We start from the raw sequence: 25,849 nt of genomic DNA, 5'->3' as shown, positions 1-25,849 counted from the left end.
GGATTGTTTTGGTACTAACCAGTGAACGCAGGTCACAAATCTATCGGTATCCACTGAACTCCTAATTTGTTTTGTCATTAATTAACTATAGAGCTTTTAGTGTGATGACACTTACCCTGTGTCGCATGAGAAGCTTATTTCTGAACCAAATAATATGTCCGTTACTATGTTGATATGACCATTTTTTATTTCTCCAGGATTACGACATGATTTTCCTAAAAAATAAAAAAAGGAATATCAATTTTTTTCATTCAATTACCAGACACGATCAAAAAAATAAACAGAACAAAATTCTAACTGTACTGCATATGTTAATGGATCAAGACGGTAATGGTAATCATATATGCATATAACTGCGCGTGCGCACGCGCGCGCGCGCGCGCGCACACACACACACACACACACACAATGTTGAAAGTGCATGGGGAAGAGGAGGTTTTAAGGGAGAGGAAATGAGGAAAATTAATGGGCTACATTAACATGACATCAAAAAGCGAAGATGACCTGGGATCAGGGGTCAGCAAGGAGGCGATGGGTAGGGCACTCCCCTGAGTGAATAAGAGCAAAGCAAAATGAAATGATGTGTGGAAATACCACATTGAAACACCTTAGTTTTATTTTAACTTAAGAAGTAAAATGTAAATGGGGGAGGGAAGTAGAGAGAAAGCTGGGCTGGTCACGTGTTTTCCATGTAAGAGCGAGGACCTGACTTTGATCCCCCGGACATACATAAAAAGCTGGGCATGGTATTGTCATCCCAGAAGTAGGCAGGCAGAGACATGCAGAGCCCTAGGGGTCACTGGCCAGCCAGTCTAGCCTCCTTGAGAAGCCCCAGGCCAGTGGAAGATCCTGTCTAATAATAAGGTGAACAGAACCTGAAGAATGGCACCCAAGGTTGTTCTTTGGCCTCCACATGCACAGGTTTACAAGTACATGGGCGCGCGCGCGCGCGCACACACACACACACACACACACACACACAGAAACATGTGCACCCAGAAACACAAACACACAGGAATAATAAGGGCCTGGGGAAGTGTCTCAGTTAATAAAGTACTTGCTTATTATAGGTGTGAGAACCAGAGTTTGGGTCACCAGAACCCATGTAAACTGCTGGACACAGTGGCACACACCTATATTCCCAGTAATGGCAATATGGGAGACAGAACCCTGGAAGTTGGGGTGAGGGCGCAGAGTAGGGGGTATAGGAAGAAGATAGTTAGTATGGTCTATGAAGTGAAGTTCCATGCCAAAGGCACATAAGGACAACCAAGGCTATCCTCTGATCCCCTACACACACATACACCATGTACATGTACACTCATACCTACTCATTAGCACATAAATGCATGCATCAAAAACATACACACACAAGTAATACAGATATTTGCTATGAAATAATGTGTACCTTGAATTTACATGATTTTTACTTGTTAATTATATCTTATGAAAGTGAGAAAAAATTAAATATGAGGCACATATACACAAATTCATTCTCTAAGCCATTGATACTTCTAACCCTTACATTTTTTTAAAATTTTACATTAATATTTTGTTGCTTCAAAAAAGCAACACACTTAGAGTACGTCATCAGTTTAGGTAACCTTAAATTAAGTAAACACGAAATCTGTAAGTATTCCTATTGTGCAAACATTTGTCTAATTAAAAAATAACACTCAGCTGGGTCGTGGTGGTGCACACCTTTAACCCTAGCACTTAGGAGGCAGAAGCAGGTGCATCTCTTGAGTTCGAGGCCAGCTTGGTCTACAGAGTGAGTTCCAGAAAAGACACAAAGCTACACGGAGAAACCCTGCCTCAAAAAAAAAAAAAAAGAAACAAAACACTCAAGATTCTTTGAAGAATCATTCTTCATATATATATATATGTATATATGTATGTGTATGTACATATACACATAATAGATATATATGTATATATATTTCCAGCAAACATATATGTATGTATAATATATATACATATATTATACACATATACATGCATATATTTCCAGCACAAATGGAAGAGAGATTTCCACAAATACAGATGATTGGAATTACTTATTCAAATTATACTCACTTTTACAAAATTCATCAACTTTGGACCATTCTAAATTCTCAAGGCAAGTTGATATGCCTGATAGTGAAGGTTTTCTTTGAAATCCTGGCCGACATTCATATTCCACAGTGGAACCAATCGGGAAATAATTCAAGTTGTTATATTCCTTTTTTAGGGATGCAAAAGACACCCTTGTTGGAGCATCACAGCTTTCTAAAAGAATTAACAAAGAGACAGAAAAAGTAATAACAGATTATAAAATAAGTTGACATCTGGTAATATCTGGTAGTTAAACCATCTCCTTTTCATTTAACTATTTACTTATTTTTTGGGGAGGGATCTTTCCATCTTTATATATTCATTTATATATATATAAATATATATATAATATGTATGTATAATATATACACATATATTATACACATATATATGTGTATTACTGTGGTATTTGCAGTATATCAGGTGTATTCACCTGCAATTCTCAGTTACTAGGTGTCTGTTAAGTTTCCACATATAAATGTTAATAATAATAGGAATAATACCTTGTATTTACTGAATATTTGTAAATGTTTTACACACACTTACTCATTTACTCTTACAACAGCCCCTGGTAACGAGAGTCAGATAAAGGAATTGTGTACATCAAGTATGCACCAAGTGTAAACAGCTGCAACAATACACTCCAGAGAGGCAAAGAATACAGCGAGAAACAGTGACTCGGTAGTCAGGCGGCCCGGGCTTGAAGCCTGGCTCTTTGGGATAAGAAGTACTAGTCTTGTGCGTATTATTTACCTTCTGGTAGAAGACTTCTTCAACTTTGAAACCGAGAAGAGTCCCCACTTACATATTCATGGGGCTGCTTGAAGGGTTAGAGGAAGCAAGACTGCAGGAGATTTACAAACTCTAAAACATGTGGTATGGGCTTATGGGTGTCCTGCCTTCAATGGGGGTTGAAAATACAAATGTAAAGCCTATTTCACCTGTGGTTTCAAGAGTTAGTTTTGAATGATTCTGGATTCACTGTAGTTTCCCCCGACTCAGGTCACTCAAAGGCAGCAATCAAGTCTTAGCTGTACTTTTCTGTAGTCAGTCACGCACCGTATGTCTGATCCATGATGGGCCACATATACAAATGTGGTTGCTGCAGGTATGTAATGGAGCGGAACTATTCCCGCTGCCTAGCAACACTGCAGCCATACTAATGCAATTTCTTATGAACATGTTTGTACTAGTGCTGGGGATAGCAGCCACAGTCCATGAAAATCATGAGGGTATAGCACATGAAATCACATAGAGTAGATAATGTTTGATAATTAAGTGTGTAGGTGGCCAGGCCATGTGTTTATCATATTATACTTTCTATTTTTATTGTTATTTTAGAGTGTAAAAATTTAAGAAAAAAAAAAAAAAAGGCCAGGTATCCCAGCTTATAATTCCAGATACTTGAGAGGCTGAGGCAGGTGGATTTTCTAAGTCCATGAGTTGAGGCCAGCCTGAGCAATATACAGGCAAACAAAAAGTAAACTAATGCTAGTTTATTATTTTTTTAAAGAAAATTAGCATAGCCTCCATGTACAGTGTATATAAAGCCTATGTAGCAGACAGGAATGCCTTAAGCCTGAGGGCCACTCCCTTTCTCCCTGACTAATGTGCTTTAACTGCCTATAGTATTTACTAGAGTAACATGCTGTACAGGTTTATAGTAAAAGAACAAGCAATAGGTTACACTAGAGAACCCAGGTGGGTAGACACACTATCTAGTTCTGAATCTCTGTATTGTGTTCAGATATGCCAGAATCAACCTAAAAACCTGTATCTTAAAGCCAACATAGGGCTATATGAACAACAGATTTTTTAAGTAAAATCTTAAAATGTCTCCCAAGAGTTGTATTTGTTACTTAACAAAATGAAGTTGAAGGCAGATCACCTGTGTCTCAAGGTACTTGCCAAATATATTCACATATAATTTACTCCCTAAACAGGACCTATCATTTATTTTCTCTATTAGCCTGTACAACAGAAAGGAAAACTCTTAATGAAGAAGCAGGGCCTGCTATAGGAAGTACCGCCTTCAATTAGCTGGAGTGTGAACTGCCAACATGTATACTCTGGGGTTTAATAATGCTAGAAAACTATCAATTACCAGTCACTCCAAAGAGGTGTAAAAATAACCTCCACAAGACATACAGTCCCCTAACACTTCTACAAAGAAATGAAGAACTTACTATTACAGAATGTTTCGATGGTAGACCATTGACCATTTTCAAGACACAACACCGTGTCTTGCTTGTCTGGGATTTTCTGAAAACCTTTATTACATGAATATACCACACTGCTTTGCTCGAAAAAACTGGTTTGCCCACCCAGTTCTGGCGTGGCATTAGGTATTTCTGGAGGTGGGCCGCAGTCGCCTAGGAAGAGAAGAGCAGATGTTAAGCAGACACCTCCCGGCAGCTGGGTGACTTTCTTTCCCCAGACCTGGACTAAGGAGAGCAGCAATGGCTCTTTACTTCCTCCCTTTCCAACAGGAACTTGCAAACGCCTAGGCTCTTATCGACACAACACAAAATTAACGTTGTGTGGAAGCGTTCCCTCCCCCTAAAGAGAAGTTTAGAAGAAGAGGTTCAGAAGGTACTCGACATCCACGCCGACACCGCGGCTGGGCGCAAGTTCCGACACCCAAGTGCGTGGCGACACCCAAGTGCGTGGCGCAGGGCGCTGCTGGCAACTGGACTCTCAGGGGCGCAGGTGGACAGCCCTCTGGCCTCCGCCTTAGAATAAAGGAACCAGGAGCAGGGTTGGAGATTCGCCCTCGACCCTCCCTCTTGGTTTTCCCTCGGTCTCGGGTCGCGGGATCCAGCCCAGCCCAGACAGCCCAGCAGCACTCCGCAGCCATCCGTCCCGCAGGCCTCCGGCACCTGGCCGCGGGCCCCCACCCCCACCCCCCGGGTATGGGTAACAATGCCTGATGAGCATGCGCGCGCCTGGCCGGCCGCCGCTCCGTCCTCGCAGCAGCTCGAGCCCAGCGCCGGGCCACTCACCCCGCACGGTCGGGGACAGCAGCAGCAGCAGCGATGACAGCAGCAGCAGCAGCAGCAGCCGCGGCGGCGGCACCGGCGGCGGCGGTGGTGACCGGGTCCCGGGCGCGCGTGCGCGGCCCATGGCCCCAGGTAGAAGAGAGAGAGAGAGAGCGCGTCCGGCTGCCGCTGCAGCGGTTTCGCGCCCCGGTTAATTGAGCGGCGGCGGCGGGGATGGGCGGGGCGGACGGGGCGGGGCTCTCGTCATTTTGGGTGGGGCGGCCTGCGTGCACAGGGCGTTCCCTCCGTGGCGTGGGCGGGCCAGCATTTGTCACCCTGGGGACCCAGCGGTCGGGGTGGGCCTGCTGTTGAGTTACGTCTGCAGGGCAACTAAATGTATGTATGCCTTCTGAAGGAGGGCGCTTCGCTCCTGAGTCAGCACTCAGGAATATTAAAAAGCCACCCAGACTCCCAAACTCCCCCAACTCCAACTCCCGCCTGCTGAGTGCTGGCAAAGCGAGGAGTAGGTGCGGTGGAATTTCTGGGCCAGTGGGAGCTGAGAAACAGGGCACACCCCAGGACCTTTGTGGCTTCAGCTGGAAGATGTCAAATGGAGGGTGGGAACCGGTGACCAACTATGTTGTCTCCTAGGTCTCTCCGTGGTGTCAGCACGGAAAATAGGAGGTGATCCAAGAAAACGAGCCGTAGGCTAATAGGGAGCTGGAGGCTAGCCTGCCAGCACCCTGTAACAAACAACACACAGAGGTCTAGGGAGCTTGACTGATCGGTTTTTTTTAGATCTTGTCTGGGTAAGGAGTTGCTTTCTTAGCCCTGGTTCTGGTTATGTACCAAGGACCCTCCTTGAATTCTACTTTAGGATTTAGTCCTGCTATAAAATGATATTTAGAAGTAAGTAGTAGACCCTAAGACAAAGATTTGTTTCGTGCTGTGAAGAATAGCCAATGATACACAAAGCGATCCACACATTGGGGTCACATGGGAGCACTGAAAAAAAAAAAAAAATCCAGAGGGTGAAGCCGTGCCCAGGACAAGCTGCACATCTTTGAGAACAGCACTGGGAATTAAGATTATTTAAGGTGTATCACTGTGCAACCCGGTTTGTGAAGCCCCAGATGCATGTGGTTACCATTGGAGCAGCCACAGTACCTCAGTGAGTCTCTGACAAAACTACAGAGAGAGGGAGAGAGGGAGGGAGGGAGAGAGAGAGGAGAGAGAGAGAGAGAGAGAGAGAGAGAGAGAGAGAGAGAGAGAGAGAGAGAGAGAGAGAGAGATTGCAGGTCCTCATGTAAAGAGCCCCAAAGTGTTTCCCTTTGTGTATGTGGGTCTGGTCAGCGGAGTCTTAGCCGGGATTGTGTAATCCCATAGCTGCTCTACCTGCCTGGTGAAAATCCTTCACCTGAAATTCTGTCTTTGATGGTGGACCAGCTAGCTGTGAGAGTGTTTGTTACACCCTACGCTGATAATCTTTCCTAAAGTTTACTCGTGGTTCCTTACAGGTTAGTGTGAGCTTTTGAAGAGGAATCTTGTTTCGAGCAAGTGTTTCCTCTGATTCATGCTTACTTAGTTAGCCAAACACTGTGTTGCCCAATGCAGGGATTAGAGGAAAGGGTCTCCTATAGGCACTCATTGATATCTAACAGTATTTAAAGCGTTCTGGAGTTTACGTCATACCCTAGTGACTCATGCCTATAAACTTGGAAGGTTGGGCAAGAGGTTTGGGGCTCAAGGCTAGCCTGGGCTTCAAAGTTCCAACTTAACGTGGCCTGTATAATGGAACCATTTCTCAAAAACAAAAAATCCTAGAGTTTAAAAGTCCCACAAAGGTAGAGTGTTTTAAAATCAAGTGTGTTTCTCATACTCGATGTTAAAAACTGTACTGTTCCTTATGTGACAAGTATGTAAGGGCCCAGCAGAGGCTGAGAAGTGGTATCTATCAGTTGGACCTTCTTTGAGTCCATGAGAGCCTTCTGTGACTTCATTCGACACATTTCTCTGCCATGCCATAGTTAGTTTGAGTCAAAAACAGATAGGGAGCTGTGAGAAAACTTTGAAAGAATTCTCTAAATGTGTGTTGAATGAGCACCGTAGCTTGATATCTAGAACAGTGGGCTCAGCAAAGGGTCCAAAACTATCTTCATCACCCAGCTTAGCAACACCAAATACTCTTGAGCATGCACGTGCTAAAGTACTTTGTCTCGGTAATAAGTTCTTTCCAAAGAAACGAGTAGAAGGAATAATGGGTGGACCCTTAAGTAATGCTTGTCACCACCCAAAATAATTACCACACTCTGGAGGGAAAGAATTATAAATATCACATGATTTACTTACTTAATTTTTTTTAAAAAAAAGACATGAATAAAAATGTAAGCATTGCCGGGCGTTGGTGGCGCATGCCTTTAATCCCAGCACTCGGGAGGCAGAGCCAGGTGGATCTCTGTGAGTTCAAGGCCAGCCTGGGCTACCAAGTAAGTTCCAGGAAAAGGCGCAAAGCTACACAGAAACCCAGTCTCGAGAAAAAAAAAAAAAAAAAAAAAAAAGTAAGCATTACTACGAAAAGAACAAAACCCTCAAATGTATACCTTAGAGTATTTTATTTTAACTGCTGGCCCAGATTTGCTGTATTCCAGGTGCTTTATACGTGTACCATTATCATTTTACCAGCACAACTTCAGGAAGTGGGAAAGCTGTCAATATTTCACAGATAAGAGAACAAAAAGGTTATTTCTACCAAAATCTGTACAGTTAAGAAGTGATCAGATTAGAATGCAAATCTAACTTGATTCTAAAACTTGTGTGTGTGTGTGTGTGTGTGCATGCACATTTGTGTTGTGTGTACCTATGTCCCCGTGAGGGGGTGGGGGACAGAGAACAGCCTCAGGTGTCATGCTCGGGTACTCTTGTGTACCTCTTTTGAAAGAGGGGCTCTCACTAGAACCTGGGGCTTATTGACTGGGGTAGACCGGCTGGCCAGTGAGCCCCAGGGACACACCTGTCTCTGCCTCCCTGGTGCTGGGATCACAGATGTGCACTAGCACAGCTGGCATGTTTACATGGGTCCTGGAGATCGAACTCGGGTCCTCCTGCTTGTAAGCAAGCATTCTACGGACTAAGCTATCCCGCCAGCCCATTCTCTGGAATGGACAACCCTCAAAGATTGGTTCTGCATAGAGTACAGTGACTTAGGTATTCGAAGAGAAGTTTTGGAACCTAGGGCTTTGTGTGAACACAAATTCCTTGTCTTTATTCTGCACTCTGAAAGGTAGCCATGTGTCTTCCAACATCTCATTCCACATCCATTTCAAAATGTCTGGGAACAATTTATAATCCCTATAGAGATCTCCAATTCCCAAATGACACATTTATGTAATGAGGTCAGGGAACATAAAGATACGTAAAAATAAGTCTATGATTTTGTAGGAATGAGAACGCATAGCTCTTGCCCAGGTAGAAAAGACCAACTCGGAAGCATTAATATTTCCTTCCGAGAATCCATAATCTGTTCATATGATGAATGCTCTGATGTTGCTGTATGCAACAGCAAAATAAGTAGTCTGGAGTTCAGGAAGGCACGTGGATAGAGCAGACTAAAGACCCACTGATCCTACCAAACCGGACTAGTGAGTGTCAGTGTGATGGGGCAAAGGATAAGAAAGAAGGAAGAATGGTTGAGCAAGTGGTCAAGAAAGGGCCAGGTGCCACTAGGATTGAGAAACAGGTGTGTGATGACAGGTGTGTCATCAGCAGACTGTTGAGTTTTCACAGGAAAGCACCAGCTAATTTGGAAGTTGTGCGCAGATTCTGGAAATGGAGTGACTCCAGAGGCACACCAGAAAGTTAACACTGGGGAACACAAGTGCCTTAATTTCAGTTTTTTAAATAATGAATCTATAATAGGGAAATAGACCGGTGACTCTTAAAAAAGAAAACCACACAATTATTTTAAACCCTTGGGTTTCCTTCCTTGCTCAGACCAAAGACATTTTGAAGGAGGAGTCCACAGAGTTTAACAACTGAACAGAAGCTGAACAACCTTAAAGGTGATTCAGTAATGTGAGCATGTGTAAGGTGAAAGGATAGCTTTAAAAGGACTGTTATCCCAAAACCTGGAGACAATTGAGGGAAGAAATAACTAATTTGGCTTTCTGCTGGTTAAGTATAAAATGCGTTAGCTGGGTGTCTAAGTGAAAATGCGCAGCATGAGATTGAAATGTCGGAGACGGTGCTAGAGCCGGGAGAGATACTGTCTTAAGGGGGGTGGGTAACCAAGGAGAGAGCAAACAGAAACTCAGAGGGAGGCCTCGAAGCCATGCCTTAGAATCAACAGTTCCAGGAGCAGGTGTAAACGTGGAAGAGGATATTACAATTTCCTGAAAGGCAAGGCTCCCAAACCATCAGCCAGATACTGCCCTTCTTCTTGTAGGTGAGGGAGGCCACTGGGATTCAGGGAAGTTAAGAAACTTAAACCACATAAACAGCTTAGAGTCTGAAGGTCTCAGGCCGCTCCACCTCTCCTCTCCCTTCCAGGAAGTCTCCCAGCTCACAAGGTCACACGAGAGTATGTTTTGGTCTACGGGGTCTTTCAGTCCCTCCCTCCAAGGAACCTTCTATATGCATTCCCAGCAGCCTACAGTATTTCCTCATGTATCTTAAAATGTCCAACAACAACAAGCCTTTGAGCTGAGTTTTCTTTTTTTCTTTTTCTTTTTTTCTTTTTTTGTCACACAGCTGCAAATCTAGGCTGCTCTGCACTGTAAATTAAGTGAGGCATGTTTTCTAAAAATTAATGAAAACAGATGAGCACACCCTACTTCTTGTTTCTGAAGAATGGGGTAGGGGTGGGTAGAAAGGAGGTGGGGGAGGGAACAGGATGAGAGGAGGGAGGGGAAACTGGTATGTAAAATAAAAAAAATTAATTATAAAAAAAGAAAGCAAACTAGGACGCATGCTTGGCATGGCTAGTGTTTTTCAAAAAAAACAAAAACAAAAAACTCCCAAGACAAAAATGTTCATACATATTCTGATCATGGACTCCCCTTCTGCAACTCCTCCCCATCCTCCCTGCCCACCCAACTCCACACCCTTTCTCTTTTTAGAAAACAGGCAAACAAAGACAACAGCAACAACCAAAATAAAAAGAAAGGAAAAGCACAAGACACAGACACACACACACACAAAAAAAAAACCCACAAAGTTGGAAACCATAATATACAAGCAAAAAACAATAAGACAAAAAAAAAAAAGAAAAAGAAAAGAAAAGAAAAAAAAGCCCAAACAAAAGCAATATGAGACAAAAGGTCTGCAAAAATACCATAGAGTTCATTTTGTGTTGGAAATCTACTGCTGGGCATGAGGCCTGCTCTTAATTGTGATTAATATATCCAGTGAGACTCCTGGGTGAAAGCTAATTTTTCCTTTGCAAGTGGATGCCAATTGCAGATAGCATCTAGCACACCCTATTTCTTATAGAGGAGTTTTTATTTTTGTAATTACTTTTTACATTTTCATACAGTATACTTGAGTCATATTCTTTCCGTTTCCCCAACTCCTCTCAGACTGCCGCCACAACTCATGCTCTCATTTCAGTCTTTCTCTTTTCTAAAAAAGGAAGAAATAAAAATAAAACAAACATACGTGTACGTGTGTGTGTGTGTGTGTGTGTGTGTGTGTGTGTGTGAATGCACAAGGTCAAAGAACCCATTCACAGGGGTTCCATATCAGACATCCTGCACATCAGACATTTACATTATGATTCATAACAATAGCAAAATTACAGTTATGAAGTTGTAATGAAAATAATTTTACGATTGGGGGATCACCATAACATGAGGAACTGTATTTCAGGGGTTGCAGTATTAGGAAGGTCGAGAACCACTGATTTAGCAGAATAATTGTAGTAGGTTTCTCCTCTGTCTCATGACCTGTCTAACCTCTGGTTCCTGGCCTCATTCTCCCATAACATTTGTGCCACTGTTGCCCCAGTGGGTGTATCTTGTAGGCAGGTTGCTGTTGTCGCTCAAAGGGGGTTCATAGTTAGATGGGATCGATGACTGCTTTTCTTCTACAGTAGTGTGTGTAATGCCTTTCAACACTATGAATGCTGGTCAGTAGGGGTGATGCTCAATGTCTCCGTGAATGTGTGTACTCGGGAGTAGGGTCCTACTCTCAGGTTGTGGAGGGCAACCCAATAGCATCAGCAATGGCCTGTGGTATTTGGAGGACTCTATAGGACTACTTTGCCCAACAACTCAAAAGATGTAACCCATTCCTGTAGTGCAGGTTGTATTTGGTAGCATATGATATCTAGTTGAGGCATCGTCTCCTCCATTATATGGTAACGTCATTTAAATTCCATTTATATATGTATATATTTTAGGGAACTTCTACAGTAGTAGGTTTCCATGTGGCTTTTTAAAAGGCCATTAGTGTTAGTTGTTCCTCCCTCCTTTCCTTACCCTTACACACACACACACACACACACACACACACACACACACCCCATTTCATCCTCCTAATTTTCCGTCTATCCCTTTTTAACACTCTATTTTCCCTTTCTTGGAAAACCCCTTTTTCCTTCCTGGTCCCTTATTAGCTACCTAACCCCTGTGGACATTCTGAAAGAAACACACATCGCTAAAGCTAACATCCGCATTTAAGAGGAAATGCAGTGTTTGTCTTTCTGGGTCTGGGTTACCTCGCTCAGGGTGATTGTTTCTAGCTCCATCCATTTTCCTGCAAATTTCATAATTCTGTTTTACTTAACAGCTGAATAATATGTCCTTGTTTAAATAATATGCCATTTCATTATCCATTCATCAGCTAATAGACATCTAGGCTGTTTTCAATTAGGAGTTTTATTTACCAAGAATTCACTAATTGAGGTATCAGTGTGCTACAGCAGTCAGGGCTTATTTGTTCATTTCTTACTAAGTTCAGGTGCAGCACTAATTGGTTAGCGGAGCCAATAAAATGTAATGTGTCCCCCCGGCAGAACGGTTCAGCCTGCTCCTGGTGTGCGTGAGGGAAGAGTCTCCAGCCAAGTGGGAGTGTAAGGTTGACCTCGTGAGCAAATGTTTCCTTGACAGGGCCTGGTTTTATGAGACTCCAGTGAATTGTTGCTGCCAAAACAGAGAAAGAGAAAGGGCAAGAAAATTCGAGCCTGTGGGGGGAGAGAGGGAATGAGTGTGTGGGTGTGGGTGTGAGGGGGAGAGAGAGAAACTGTGTGTGTGTGCTCATGTGTGCAGGTGAGTGTGCACTGGCACACACACACACACACACACACACACACCCATGATAAAAGGCAGTGTAGCACAGGGGCAGAGTGGGCAGTTCTGAGATTCAGATGCAGCACACAGGCCCTATCACTGACACTGCTGTTCCTTTGCCTTCTGTGTGGCCCACTGTCAGCCACTCCGTAAAACAACCTCGGGGTATAAAATAGGCCTGTATGATTGTAGAGACCTAGCAAGGCCTTACTCAGGGTCCGAGAATCTGAGCTTGCTTTACCCAGCAGGGCTGCATAAGGGAATGATTTGAGCATGTGTGTGTTTCCCAGGTGTTTAGAAAGGTCTGCATTTGGCTGTGCGGTGTGCTTTGATGGCAAGGGGGGGGGGGTCTTTTGGCCGCCCCTCAGCATTGTTATAAAAAGCTCTTTTGAAGAGACAGAAGGGGCCGGTGGGTTTTGATCCAGGTCCTCCCAAAGCTATCCTGTGTTCCTGTCTGTCTCATCTCTGCTGTCTTTCTATCGACGAATTTCTTATTCCTCTCTCCTCCTCATAGGAACCCTTTAAAAGGTGGGAGCTGGCCTCCCACACATGATCATAATACTGACCTCGTAATGTTGAGGACTAAAAGAAATGAGTCAAACATCTGGTACTTTAACTTAACGTTAATACTCAATCAATCATTGACAGTGAGTAACGACAATGTCAGACATGAACAAACATTTGAGAGAATCAAGGGGACCTGCCCAGGGTCACATGATCTGTCAAGACATAGACTAAATAAACCTGTGAAAAATGTCAGATTCTCAAAAGGGGTGCAAAGGGCACTGAAGTCACCCAGCTGTCCTCATTCTTTCTCCACCCCAGCAGAATTTATTCTCTGGCAAAGATGATTATTTAGGTCATTTGTGTAAATATTCAAGATTGTTGAGCCGCTGGACTCTTTCTCGATGTTCTAGTCATCCCAACTGTAATGTATTTGCCTCAATTTATGATCTTGCATCCCAAGAAGCAGATCTCCATTCTAATTCAAGTAGACTTACACGGGGTGGGGAGAGATGAGAGAGAAACACTGGTAAGGGGCGTGCACCGTGTACTCTTCTAGTCTGAGACCTGGCCTTGCTTAGCCATCACGGCGCTGCTATCTGTGTAAACTGTTTTTACATACCCTTGTCATTCTGTCAGGAATAGCACAGCCCAAGCCACTTCCCCCCCTTCCTAATTTAGCACCTCAGCTTGGGTAATGCTAACCCTCTGTTGTGGTTTGGACGTAGTGTGCATGGCACTACCGAGACTCAAGTTTCGTGTGTTAGGCTTGGCTCCCAGGGAGATGGTATCGGGAGATGTTACGGAACCTTTCGGGCTTAGGCCAGGAGCTGTAGCTCTTCTGTAACTGCTACCTCTTCTCCTCACTCCTTACCCTTCTCTTACATGACTGCTATAAAAGAAACAAGTGTGACCCTGCCCGGCTCCTGGTTAGTGATACAATCCTTTACATTTGTCCTTAGAATGTATGAAATGTCTTGTTTTCCATCTGATTAATTACATCAAGTTTTGTTTTGGTAGTGAGGTTTTTTTTTTCTTTCTTTCTGTATCATCTATTTTCTGAGTTCCTTTTGGTTTGCATTTGTTAGCTTGGGCCTTTGTTTTTCAAGTTGGAACCTTCCCCAGGAGTCTTATACCCCATGACTTGGCTTTCTGTGAAAGAGAGACTATCCAGAAAGCTGGTGGAAGGCCCTGGCTATGTGGTTAAGACTGGCTTCCTGATGAGCCAAAGTGCAGGGCTATTAGGGCCGGAAACTTGACTATGTACACAATCATCTGAAAGCATTTTAACTAAGCAGAGAAGCAGTAAACATGGATGTGCAGATATCCCTGTGGTGGGATTTGGAGTTCTCTGGGTATATGCAGACCCCAGAATGGCTAGCTGGGTCATATGGCGGTTCTACCTTTAGGTTTTTGAAGAATGAAATTCCTTTGTGTGCGCGTTGTGGATACTCTGAAGTTCGTCTTCCTTGGTCCTTCTAGGCTGAGCATTTGTGCTCCATTTTCCTTCCCCTCTAGGTATGCTACTCCTGTGGCCTTGGTAGACCTCTAAATGCTGATTCCAAATTGTACTTTAATTGAACTCTGTTGACTTTCAAACTCAGAGGCCAACTAATAACCAAAGGCCACCAATGAGAGTTCTCAGGTCTCTCAAGTCCATCCTGCAAAGGAGGCATTTTCTTCCTGCTTCCTAAACGGCCACTCTAACCTCTAACTTCATCTGCTGCTTTCTTTCCTGTGTTTGAAATTAGTAATATCACAAGACAACATGTAAATTTGGGATGGAACTCCACACTTATCTTGAAATGGATCTCCTTTTTCCTCATTCTCAACATACTTCTTTTCATTTATTTATTTATTTGAGTATTTCACTCATGAGTACTATAATTACATCATTCCCATCCCTCACTTCTCCCCTCTTTGACTCCTCCTGTGCCCCCAATCTCTCTAAAATTTATGACCCTTTTTTCTTTATTATTGTTACACATAGACACATACACACACACACACACACACACACACAACTTACTGAGTCAAATTAGTATTGTTTATATGTGCACGTGTTTAGGGATGAACATTTGAGATTGGATAACCTATCATGGAGCTCGTCCCTGAAGAAAACTGATTCTCCTATATTAATTGCTTATAACTCTTCATTTAGGGTGGGGACTTTTGAAATTTTCCCCATCTACATTGGTACATCAGCCGAGGTTGTCATTATACAAGTCATGTTTAGCTAAGCATATTGTTGAGATTTTATGACTGGAGAAGTCATTGACTCTAGTGGAAAGCCTATGAGTGCCATTCTCCTAAACAATTGTAATTTCTAACTATATACCTTATACCCACAGATGAGTGCAGCATGCATGTCATATCTAGAAGACACTATTTAGCAGCTGGAGTCCCTGTCCTCTGCTCCTTCTTCCATAATGTTTCCTGAACTTTCAGTGTAAGAGTGAATTAAAGATAATGAACTGGATCCAGACACCCCAGGATCATCTATTCTCTATGTTTTGACCAGTTGTGAATTTTTGTAATAGCCTCTCTCTACTGCAAAAAGAAGCTTCTTTTTGATGAGGGGTGAGAGCTTCACTTATCTGTGGGTATAAAGATATGTAGAATATAATTATAATTATATTGGTTTAGGAAAACAGCAGTAGTTGGCTTTCTTCTAGAGTCTATGACCCCTTCCACCATGGGTGGTTGGCTAGATTTACAGAACCGAGCATTGAACTCCCTCCTGTTGAGTAGGAGTTAAATCCAATAATGTTAGCTACCCAGAGCTAAAAGTGCCACTGTCACTCCACCTGGGAACATGCTGTGTGATTCTTAGACTTTCCACCCAGGTGTGACTACTATTTCTTATACTATATAAGAGCTAGTCCTTAGGGAGGAGGATTTCCGGTCTCCAGCTCAATTCCTCCAGGTCCTGTGTCCAAAGTATGCGGTATCTTCAGCAATAGGAAATTACCTTCAGGTTCTGGGAGGCAACCAAAGACAGTGCAATAGCCTATATTGTTCTGGGAGTCTCATGGGTCCCCCTGACCAATTCAAAGGAGTATTTCCCATGCTTGGCGCTGGAACTCTTGCTAGATTGTCTATGGCTCTTGGAGGGAGGAGTGTTATTACCCCATGTATGTAACCATGTTTACATTTTAAAAATATATTTTTATGTATACACATAAATATATTATGTATTTTAAGTGAGATTATGAAATAATGTGTTTCCCTGTGGCTTTTTCAAATATCCTTAGTGCTATTTATCTCTCTTTCCTCCCTCTCTCTGTCTGTATTACCCTTCCTTTCCCTAATTAAAGCTTCCATTTTTCTCCTTCCCCCCTTTTTAGCACCTATGTTCTACTACTCTCCTCTCTAGGGCTCCTTCTGGCCCTCTCCCCATGGTCCCTTTCTACTTTCCTGGCTTCTGTGGTTACTTTCGATTATATGCTCAGATCTAAAGGTTCAGACTTGGATATGCAAGTGAGACAAAGCACACAAGCATTTGACTCCCTGAATATGGGTTGCTTCACTCCATATAATATTTTCCAGTTCCAACAATCTGCCTGCAAATTTCACTTTTCTTTACGGCTGAATTCAATTCTGCTATGCATATGTTTGATTATCTATCAGTTGAAGGACCTCTAGGTTGTTTCCATGTTCTAGCTACTGTGAGTAGAACAGCAGTGACTGTGGCTAATCAAGCATCTCTATAGCAGGACGTTGAATCCTTTGGGTGTATGCCCAGGAGATACATGGCTGAATCATTTGACAGATCTATTGTTAACTTTTTGAGATGTCGCCACACTGACTTCCAGAGTGGAGGCACCAGTTTGTCATCCCACCAGCAGTGAGTGAGGGTCCCTCCTTCCGCATCCTCACCAGCACTTGGGGTCAGTTGCTTTCCTGACTGGGGTAAGATGAATTCCTAAAGTAATTTGCATTGGCATTTCCCTGATTGCTAAGGATACTGAACCCTTTCAACGCTATTTCTTAGTCACTTTTATTTCTTCTTTTGAGAACGCTCTCTTCAAATCCATAGCCCATTTTTAAATTGGGCCATTTGTTTCCCCAATTCTTTGTTTTTTTTTGTTTTTGTTTTTGGTTTTTTTTAGTTATTTCTGTGGTCTAGATATTAACTCCTTATTGGAGATGTAGCTAGCAAAGATTCCCACTCTGAGGCTTCCTTTCCTTTGCTATAATGAGATTTTAAGTTTTATAAGGTCCCGTCTGTCAGTTGTTGGCCTTGATCCCTGAGCAAATGCAATCCTATTCAGAAAGTCCTTTCCTCTGCCTACGTGCTGTAGGGTGCTCTTTCATGTTCTTCTAGCAGTTTTGGAGTCCCAGGCTTCACGTTGAAGTCATTGATCCAGTTGGAGTTGATTTTTGTGCAGGGTGGTAGACATGCATCTGATTTCATTTTTCCATATATGGGCATCCATATGGTTTGAGTGCTTTCTTTCTGTAAGGGTGTAATTGGAAGCATCTTTACCAAATGCTGTCACTATGTACACTAATATCTGGGTCTTCTGTTTTGTTCCAATGACTTGATGCCTGCTTTTGTGCCAGGCCTGTGCTGTTTTTATTACCACACTGCTGTAATAAAGCTTTAACTCTGCCATGGAAATCCCTCCAGCAGTGTTCTTTTTGCTCAGGGTTGCTTTGGCTATCTGGGATCTTTGGGGCCCACTCCCCCTCCCTCCCTTCCTTCCTTTCTTTCTCTCTCTCTCTCTCTCTCTTTCTTCCTTCCTTCCTTTGGGTTGACTCAGCTGAGGGTCTGTTGAACTTGGCTATCTTTTCAAAGGACCAGCTGTCAGATTTGTTGATTCTCTATACTGTTTGTTTGCTTCTGTTTCATTCATTCCTACCCTGGCTTTTAGGATTTCCTCCATCTCCTGGACTTTGATTCAGTCTGTTCTTCTAAGTGCCTTAGCTCATCATCAAGTGGCTTGTTTGTGTTCTTCCTAATGTTTTAATGTGCGCACTTAGAGCTAGAAAGGTCTGTCTTATGGCTGCTGTTAGTGTCTCCCAGAGGTCTGGGTATGTGCTCTTTTCATCTTCCTTTGTTTCTGGGAATGTTTACAACCATCTTGATTTCTTCTTGAACTAACTCACCATGTAGTAATCTGCAGTTTAATCTCCACATGTTCATGTAATTCCTAGAGATTCTTTTCTGTTTATTTCAGACTTTATTGCATTGTGGTCAGATAAGATATACAGAATTATTTCAATTATTTTTCATTCTTCGAGATTTGCTTTGTGTCTGAGTAAATGCTGTTTCACAGTAACTTACATGGGCTTCTCTTCTTTCTTTATTTTTTTTTTGAAGGTGTACTTTATTATCTCTGATTGGAAAGGTGAAATTCAGGTAGCCAGCACTCCTAGTAAGAGTTAACTGATCTCATTTATAAAAGAAGAAAGTGACTTAGGAAGCAGCCATTATGCTCATCTTTGCATAAATAAAAGGTGAGTTGTCTAACTACATGTTAGTTACATAACTATATGTCAACCACAGTTTGTGTGGGTTTAGTGAAATAATATGAGAAACAATCAAATCTAGTTCTTTGATTTATTTTCCTTACTGACCGAACATGACTGCATTTTCTTTTTCCCTTTTATTAAAAATAGATTCTTTTCTCCTACAGTATAACCTGATTACAATTTCCCCTCCCTCTACTCCTCCCAGTTCCTACCCACCTCTCCTCCCATCCCGATCCACTCCCTTTTCTGTCTCTGAGTAGAACAGAACAGGCTTCTAAGAGCTAACAACCAAACATGACAAAATAAAATAGAAAATGAAACAGTATCAAAGTCAGACAAGGCAAACCAACAGAAGGAAAAAAGCCCCCAAAGAAGTCACAGGAGTCAGAGACTTGTTCACACACTCAGGAGTCCCACACAGATACTAAACTGAAAGTTTCAATATGCACACAGAGGACCTGGTGCAGACCCATGCAGGCCCTGTGCTTATTGCTTCAGTCTCTGGGAGCCCCTGGGAGCTTTGCCTAGTTAATTTAGAGGGCCTTGTTTCCTTGGTGTGCTCCATCCTGTCTGCTCTTACACTCTTTCTGCCTCCTCTTCCAAGGGGTTCCCTGAGCTCTGAGGGGAGGGATTTGATGAAGACACCCATTTAGACTCTCTCCACATAATGTCTGGCTGTGGGTCTCTGCATTTGTTCCCTTCTGCTGCCAGAGGAAGCTTCTCTGATGATGACTGAATAAGGCACTGATCTATGAGTACAGCAGAAAATCATTACGAGTCCTTTCATTGACCACCCCCACCCCATTTTTTTTGACCAGTAGTGCTTGGTTTTACCCCAGGTCTCTGGACTATCTGGTCTCTGGTTCTTGGTCACCCAAGCAGTATCAGATATGGGTTCCATCAAATCAGACATTGGCTGGTTACTCCCACAAGCTTTGTGCCACCATTACCCTAGCACATTTTGCAAGCAGGACAGATTGTAAAAGGTTTTGTGCCTGGGTTGGTGTTTTTGTTTCTCTTTTGGTGGCCTGCAGAGTACCTCCCCATACCAAAGACTCTAAAACGTAGGGGTGAAGGTTCTATGAAGGTTCCATGTTCAACGAGTTGTGGGGGTGTTGTCTGCAGCAATGAGGCCTTGTTGTCAGTTTGGGGAGAGCGACCTATTGTCTTGGCAACAGCCTGGGCATTTACATGGGCGTCTAAGAAGAATTTATTCTCTGATGTTTGGGTGGAATATTATGTAGATACTGGTTGGGATCATTTGATGTGTGATATCATTTAATTGTGGTGGTTCTCTATTCCTTTTTTTTTTGTCTAGATGGCCTGTCTATTGGAGAAAGTAGAATATTGGAATCACCTACTATTACTGAGTTGTTAGCGTTAATATGGGTCTTGAAGTCCAATAGCATGATTTTTATGAAATTGAATGTTCATGAGTTTGGTTCCTATATGTTCAGGATTGTAATGTCTTCTTAGTTAATCATTCCCTTTATTAGAATGAAATTTCCTTCTCTATCTCTTCTGACTAACTTTAGTTTGAGATGATTTTGTCAGATGTAAGGATAGTCATACCTGCTTGCTTCCTGGTCCCATCTGCTTCTAACTTTTCCCATTCTTTCACTTTAAAGTAGTACTTATCTTTGAAGGGAAGATGAGCCTCTTATAGATAACAAAAAGATGGATTTTGTTTCTTAATCCATTCAATTAACCTGTGCCATTTGATTGGAGAATTGAGACTGTTAATATTTAAAGTTGCTATTGAAAGATAGGTATAAATTGCTGTCATTTTCTTTTTCTTTTCTGTTTGTGTTCTTGGTTCTCTTTTGTGCCTTAGTAATAATAATTTCATTTGTTTTCTTTCTATAATCTCTTGGCCAGGCTCATACCTCCCTTCAGTTTGAAGCATTGCTTCCAATATGCTTAGTAGAGATGGTTTAGTAGACATGAATTCCTTTTGCTGTTTATATCACAGTGAGTTCTCCTTTTCCCTTCAACTGTCACATATAGTTTTACTGGGAGTAGTATGGACTGTTATATCCATATGGACTGTAGCATGGTCTGTTAGAATATAGAGAACATTGTTTTAAGCCAGCCTGTGGGTCATGATCCCTTTGGGTGTTGAACAACCCTTTCACAAGGGGTCACCTGAGACCATTAGAAAACACAGATATTTACATTATTATCCATAACAGCAAAATTATAGTTATGAAGTAGCAATAAAAATAATTTTATGATTGGTGGTCACCACAATATGAGGAACTGTATTAAAGGGTCACAGCATTGGGAAGGTTGAGAACTACTGCTCTGAGCTCTTCTGGCTTATAAAATTTCCTTTGAGAGGTAAATTGTTATTCTTACAGGCTTTTCTTTATATGAGACTTGTAATTTTTTTTTTTTTGCTTATAGCTTTCATTAAACTCTCTTCATTCTGTATATTTAATGTTTTAACTATAATATGCGTTATGGGGTTCTCTGTTCTTATCTATTTGGTGCTATGCACCTTTTGAGTTTATATTGGTATGTCTTTCTCTAAGTTGGGGGAGACTTCCTCTTTGATGGTGTTTAAGATACAGTCTATGCTATTCCTGGAATTCTCCTCCTTCTATGCCTATACTTCATAGATTTGGTCTTTTCATGGTGTCTCAAAGTTCTGCATTTTCCTTTTATGTTTTTCTTTTAATTACTTGAATGGTCCCATTTATCTACTTTTTCTCTCATTTTCTATCTTCTCCTTGACCCATTCCATTGGTGAGGATGTCCTTTCTGGTTTTAAATTGGGTTAGAGTTTTTCAATTCCATCTTCATTTCTGTTTGAATTTATTCAGTATTTCTACCTCTATATTGAATTTACTTTGGAAATCCTGAATTATCTTTGTCACTTCATCCAGCCGTATATTGGTGTTTTCTTGAACTGCACTCAGGAGTTAATTCCTATCATCTTTAAGGTGTTTGCCTGTGTTCTCTTTAAACCCCTTGAATTCTTTGGTCATCTTAGTGATTATTCATTTAAGTTCTGTGTCCTGGATTCATCTAGGTAATTCTCATTGGAGAACATCTCCATGGTTTTTGGAGGGGGACATATTGCCTTGACTGTTGATATTGTTTGTGTTTTGGGAATGTGACCTGGGCATATGACCTAAGTCAGTTCTTCAGATAATCAATGTTTTTGTTTTTATTGAAGAAATGGAAGTGATTCCAATTCAATGGTTACTGAGAAAGCATGCAAAAGTGACTCCTAGCTGAGTCAAGCTGGGCTAGTGTGCACAATGCAGGCAGGCAGGGACCTGGGCTCTCACCAGGCTAGGATGGTACACAAGTCACATGATCCAAGCTAGGCCTGAGAGTGTGGGAATGCTGCAGGTAGGCAGAGGCCTCTTCCGCCTATTTTTCAGTCATCAGCCCTGTGTTTTATCTTCTAAACTCCTCTTTTTTTTTTCTCTCAACACCAGTGTTTTTCTTTCTCAGTCTCTGTAATAGTCTTCGAAGTAAACTGCTTGTCTTAAAGTCTCCCTGCCTTCACCCAAGTCCATTACAACCCATGTTATTAACATTACAGTTCAAAAGATTATTTTATATCTTATGTAGGCTTAACTCTTACATTAGAATCTAAACCCTTATCATTGCATCTAAAGCCCTTCAGACACTTCCTGTCTGCTTTCTCCCGTGTTACCTGCTTCTTCCTTCCACATACCCTGCCCTATGGCATTTCTTCTCTTCTTTATTCTGTGCTCTCGATACCTCAGGTACTTTGCCTTTTACCTACAGTGGCTTTCTGGCACATACCTGCCTGACTTCTCTCATTTCAGGAAGTAAATTAGCCCTTGACATCTCTGTGAAGTCTTCTGTCCTACTTTTCTGTCCTGTTGCTATAATAAGACACTGAACAAAGGCCACTTGGGGGGCAGAGAGGGTTTATTTTAGCTTATAGGTTACATCCCATCATTTGAGAAGCCGCAGCAGGAGCTCAAGGAACCTAGAGATAGGAACTAAAGCAAAGACCATAGAGGAACAGAGCTTACTGGCTTGCTTCCAAGAGCACGGTTAAGTATGGTTCTACTACAGCCCAAGCCTGCCTTCCCAGGGCTAGTACCACCCACAGTGGACTGGGACCTCCTTCATCAATGAGAATTAATAAGATACCCCACAGATCAATCTGACGGAGGCCATTTCTCAGTTGAAATTTTCTCTTCCCAGACATGTCTAGGTATATGCCAAATTGACTAAAACCAACAATGACGCCTTCAGCGACTTTCACACAATGGGTGGTGTTCTATTACAGCATTCAACAATGGTATGTACTTGATTTTGCCATTAGACCATAGCCTTTCAAGAACAAAGATTCAAGATTAGTCTTTTTTAAAATCTCTGCAGCTAATGCAATTGTATGACAAACAAGATACGCTCAATAAACACAAGAATGAATGGATAAAAAGCTGGATGGATAGAGATTTAGCTTAATCTGATGCTCTTTCATGACCAGCCTTGACCTCAGGAATATGCCCTCATGGCTCTATAATAATAAAATCATAAAATAAAAAAAAATCACACACCCCTTTTATCATATTCTTTCCCCTCTCTTAACTCCTCCCAGATCCTTCCCCATCCATATGCACCCAACTCTATGCACCCACAAACACGGAATCCCTTCTGGGCTGGCCTCCCTGGGCATGGGGCCTCCCTGGAGTATGATTGATATACTCCATTGAAGATTTTCCCTCTCCTACCAGCTATTAATTGGAAATAGCTTGCTTCTTGGTTAGGGTTTGGTCTTCGTGCCCACTTCCCCTTCTCAGTGCTGGAATTTTGTCTGGTTTAAGCCTGTGTCAGTTGTATGTGCTGTCACAGGAGTTCATATGTGTGTCAGTCCTGCCGTGTCTACAGAGTGCTGTTTCCTTGGAGTCATCCACCGCCCTGGATTTTACAATCTTCCTGCTTCCTCTTCTGCTTAGATCCTTGAGCCTTGAGGGAAGAGTGTGATAAAGACTGCCGGTTAGGGCTGAGTGCTCCAAGGTCACTCGCCCTGCACTTTGTCCAGCTGTGGGTATCTGTGTTCATGACCATCAGTCATACAGCTTTAAATCAGTGATTAAATGGCCCTCAATTATTCCTAGGAACTATGAGTCACAAGATCTGGGTGTTGTATATGATGTATCACAATAGTAAACATAATGTATAGCTATGCAGACACATAGAACAATTAAAAGCCTAAAACTCATAGAAACTCACAGGCAGCAAGTGTGGCTTAAAGAAAACATGTGAAGTGAGAGGAAAATGTACCTACCATTTTTATAAGATGCAAACTCATTTTCCATTTAAAATTTTATCTAAAGAGTACAAATAACAATCGAGCTTCACTAATTCTGTGGTTTCTATTAGTACATAAAAACTTAATGTTTGTTCCATATAAATTTAAAATCCTTCCTCCTCTCATTAAAGCATTTCTTGCTCTCCTAGAAAGAGTTATAGTAAGCAATGACGTTCTACAACTTTTGATTGCTGTCAGCGACTGATCTCTGTACCACTGCTATTCATTGAAGAATGTGGCACTCCCATAGCATTCATTTTTATCCACTGTCCATTTCCGTTTTCAGAATGACGTCATATCCATGTTTGATGACTTTAGACTTTTTTTCCTTGTCTGAGTCACCACCAGGATGCCGTTTCATGTCTCATTCCTTCTACAAACTCCTGTGGCACACCCTGGAATTGTTACCGTCCAAAGTTGTTTCAGACACGAAGACTTTTTTTTTAGACATCAGACTCTAACCAATTACTCTAGTTTGTCACTGGTTGCCATCACTAAGACCTGCAGTTCAAGGCTGCCTACTTTAGATCGCCCTCTCTTCCTGTCTGCCTTCATTTCTTCCGCCCCTGATTGACATCTGTAGGGCTCTGCTTCGCCTTCCTTATTCTTAATGCCCTTACCTGCCCTGTCTGGCTCTTCCACTGTACTTTCCTGACAACACACAACACCAAGCCCCGTGGATTCCACTTTAAAGTCTTCAGAGAAAAGAGGAGCGTTAAATAGTCAGATGCTTCACCATCCTCCCAAGCACACCTTCCCTGACTCTCTGTGTGGGATTTTCTGTTCTAATTGTCAGGTATAAGGCAAGCATCAGCTCCCCCACCTAACACACACACACTAACATTGTACTGAAAGGTCAATTCCTGCTATTTCAAGAGAAGGAGGAATTGCCCCACCCCCACCCCGCACCCCTTTTTCTCATCACATTCCTTAGCTCCAGCAAGGCCACACCTCTGCTGACCCTCTTCCTCACAAAGACACTTCTCAAGGAGCTGTTAGCAGATGAGTGAATACAGGGCATGTATATATGTACATATGGGGAATGCTGTCATGTAAATCCGTCCTGATGTATCAGAGCCTCTGCTTTTTCAAACCTATTTGGTAAAAATATTCACTTCAATCTGACAGAGCCCTATCCACTTTTGTGGGTTGGTCTGGCTGTGTGATACTGTGCCCAGTTCACAGGTACATGAAAATGACAAGAAGGGATGGTGGCCAGTGATAGAGAAGGGAGGCCAGGAAACGGGAGAGAAGGAACATGGGGATGAGGTTCAGTAGAAAAGAAGATCTGTTTCTCTTGCTCTTGTCTCTAGCTCAAGATCTAGTACAAAATTTGAGACATCATAAAATTTCAGTTACTGGAGACAATAGAGAGAGATGAAATGGAGACAGCCTCGATGTGAATACTTTTGTCTGTGTTGTGTATCAAATGTGTTTGTATTTCCCATTGACAAAAGCAGACAATTCTTGACCTCATCTCTTTTCTATTTGGCTTCCTATCTATTCCTTATGGAGTTCAGGAAAGACTTCTACAGTCTCTATTTATTCTTGGTCCTGAAGTTCTTGGACCACTGATAACTACAAAATAAATATGGGCCCTGGCGTGTACCTGTCATTCCTCCAGAGTGCTATCTATGTTCTTTGACGTTTATCTCCAACTCACATTTAATACTAAGTTAATAGAAATTTTAATCACAGGAACCAAACTGATGTTGGCATCCTCATAGTGTGTGTGCTACCAGCACACACACACCCTATTAAAGAGGCTTATCATTGTTGAGACAATTCTCTTCCATGTCTACTGAGAAGGGAAAGGAGTCGGCAGTAGCATCACACATAATCGTAGTCCCCAGAGCTGTTGATCTTCAACTTCCTGGTCTGACTTTAAGATCAGAAACTCCCAATGTGTCCTTCTAAAACCTTTGTGAAATAAACCAGCACAGAGCAGCTAGATGGGAGGATGACTGAAGCCCATCTCTGTTTAAGAGACAGGCATGGAATCTCTATGAAGAGAGATTTCCATTCGGGATCACACAAGTACCTACATCCTTTTACAAATGCCAGTTTATTCATTTGTACCAACGAGCCTGGGGCCTTGCAGATGCCTTAAAGCACCTCTTTGGGATCCACTTTTCATCCCTCCAAGCCTACCCTGCGCTTCCACACTTCACCTCTACGAGCTGTTTGTAGCTTCCTTTCTGTCCACT

General features: G+C 42.3%; 1 protein-coding gene and 1 long non-coding RNA gene across 4 annotated transcripts in view; one reads left to right on the top strand and one right to left on the bottom strand.

Moving 5' to 3' along the window:
• Cd55 (CD55 molecule (Cromer blood group)) overlaps positions 1–5,292 on the bottom strand; it is a 30,775-nt gene extending 25,483 nt beyond the window's left edge. For all 3 annotated transcript variants that reach the window (XM_059281193.1, XM_059281195.1, XM_059281194.1), the window contains exons 1-4: positions 5,097–5,292; positions 4,281–4,466; positions 2,077–2,268; positions 116–215 (exon numbers count right to left, since the gene is read on the bottom strand). In XM_059281193.1, coding sequence (XP_059137176.1) covers positions 116–215; positions 2,077–2,268; positions 4,281–4,466; positions 5,097–5,217 — 599 coding nt within the window. In that variant the 5' untranslated portion in view covers positions 5,218–5,292. The remainder of the gene's footprint in view (positions 1–115; positions 216–2,076; positions 2,269–4,280; positions 4,467–5,096) is intronic.
• A 114-nt stretch (positions 5,293–5,406) lies between these two features.
• Positions 5,407–25,849, top strand: part of LOC131925821 (uncharacterized) — a 40,621-nt gene continuing 20,178 nt past the window's right edge. The window contains exons 1-2 of the long non-coding RNA XR_009383360.1: positions 5,407–5,468; positions 22,532–22,628. This is a non-coding gene — a long non-coding RNA (uncharacterized LOC131925821). The remainder of the gene's footprint in view (positions 5,469–22,531; positions 22,629–25,849) is intronic.

This window comes from Peromyscus eremicus, chromosome 15, assembly GCF_949786415.1.
Source record: "Peromyscus eremicus chromosome 15, PerEre_H2_v1, whole genome shotgun sequence".
NCBI classification, from domain to species: Eukaryota; Metazoa; Chordata; class Mammalia; order Rodentia; family Cricetidae; genus Peromyscus; species Peromyscus eremicus.
Note: the sequence above shows the minus strand (reverse complement) of the source record. Positions and strands in the feature narration are given on the sequence as shown.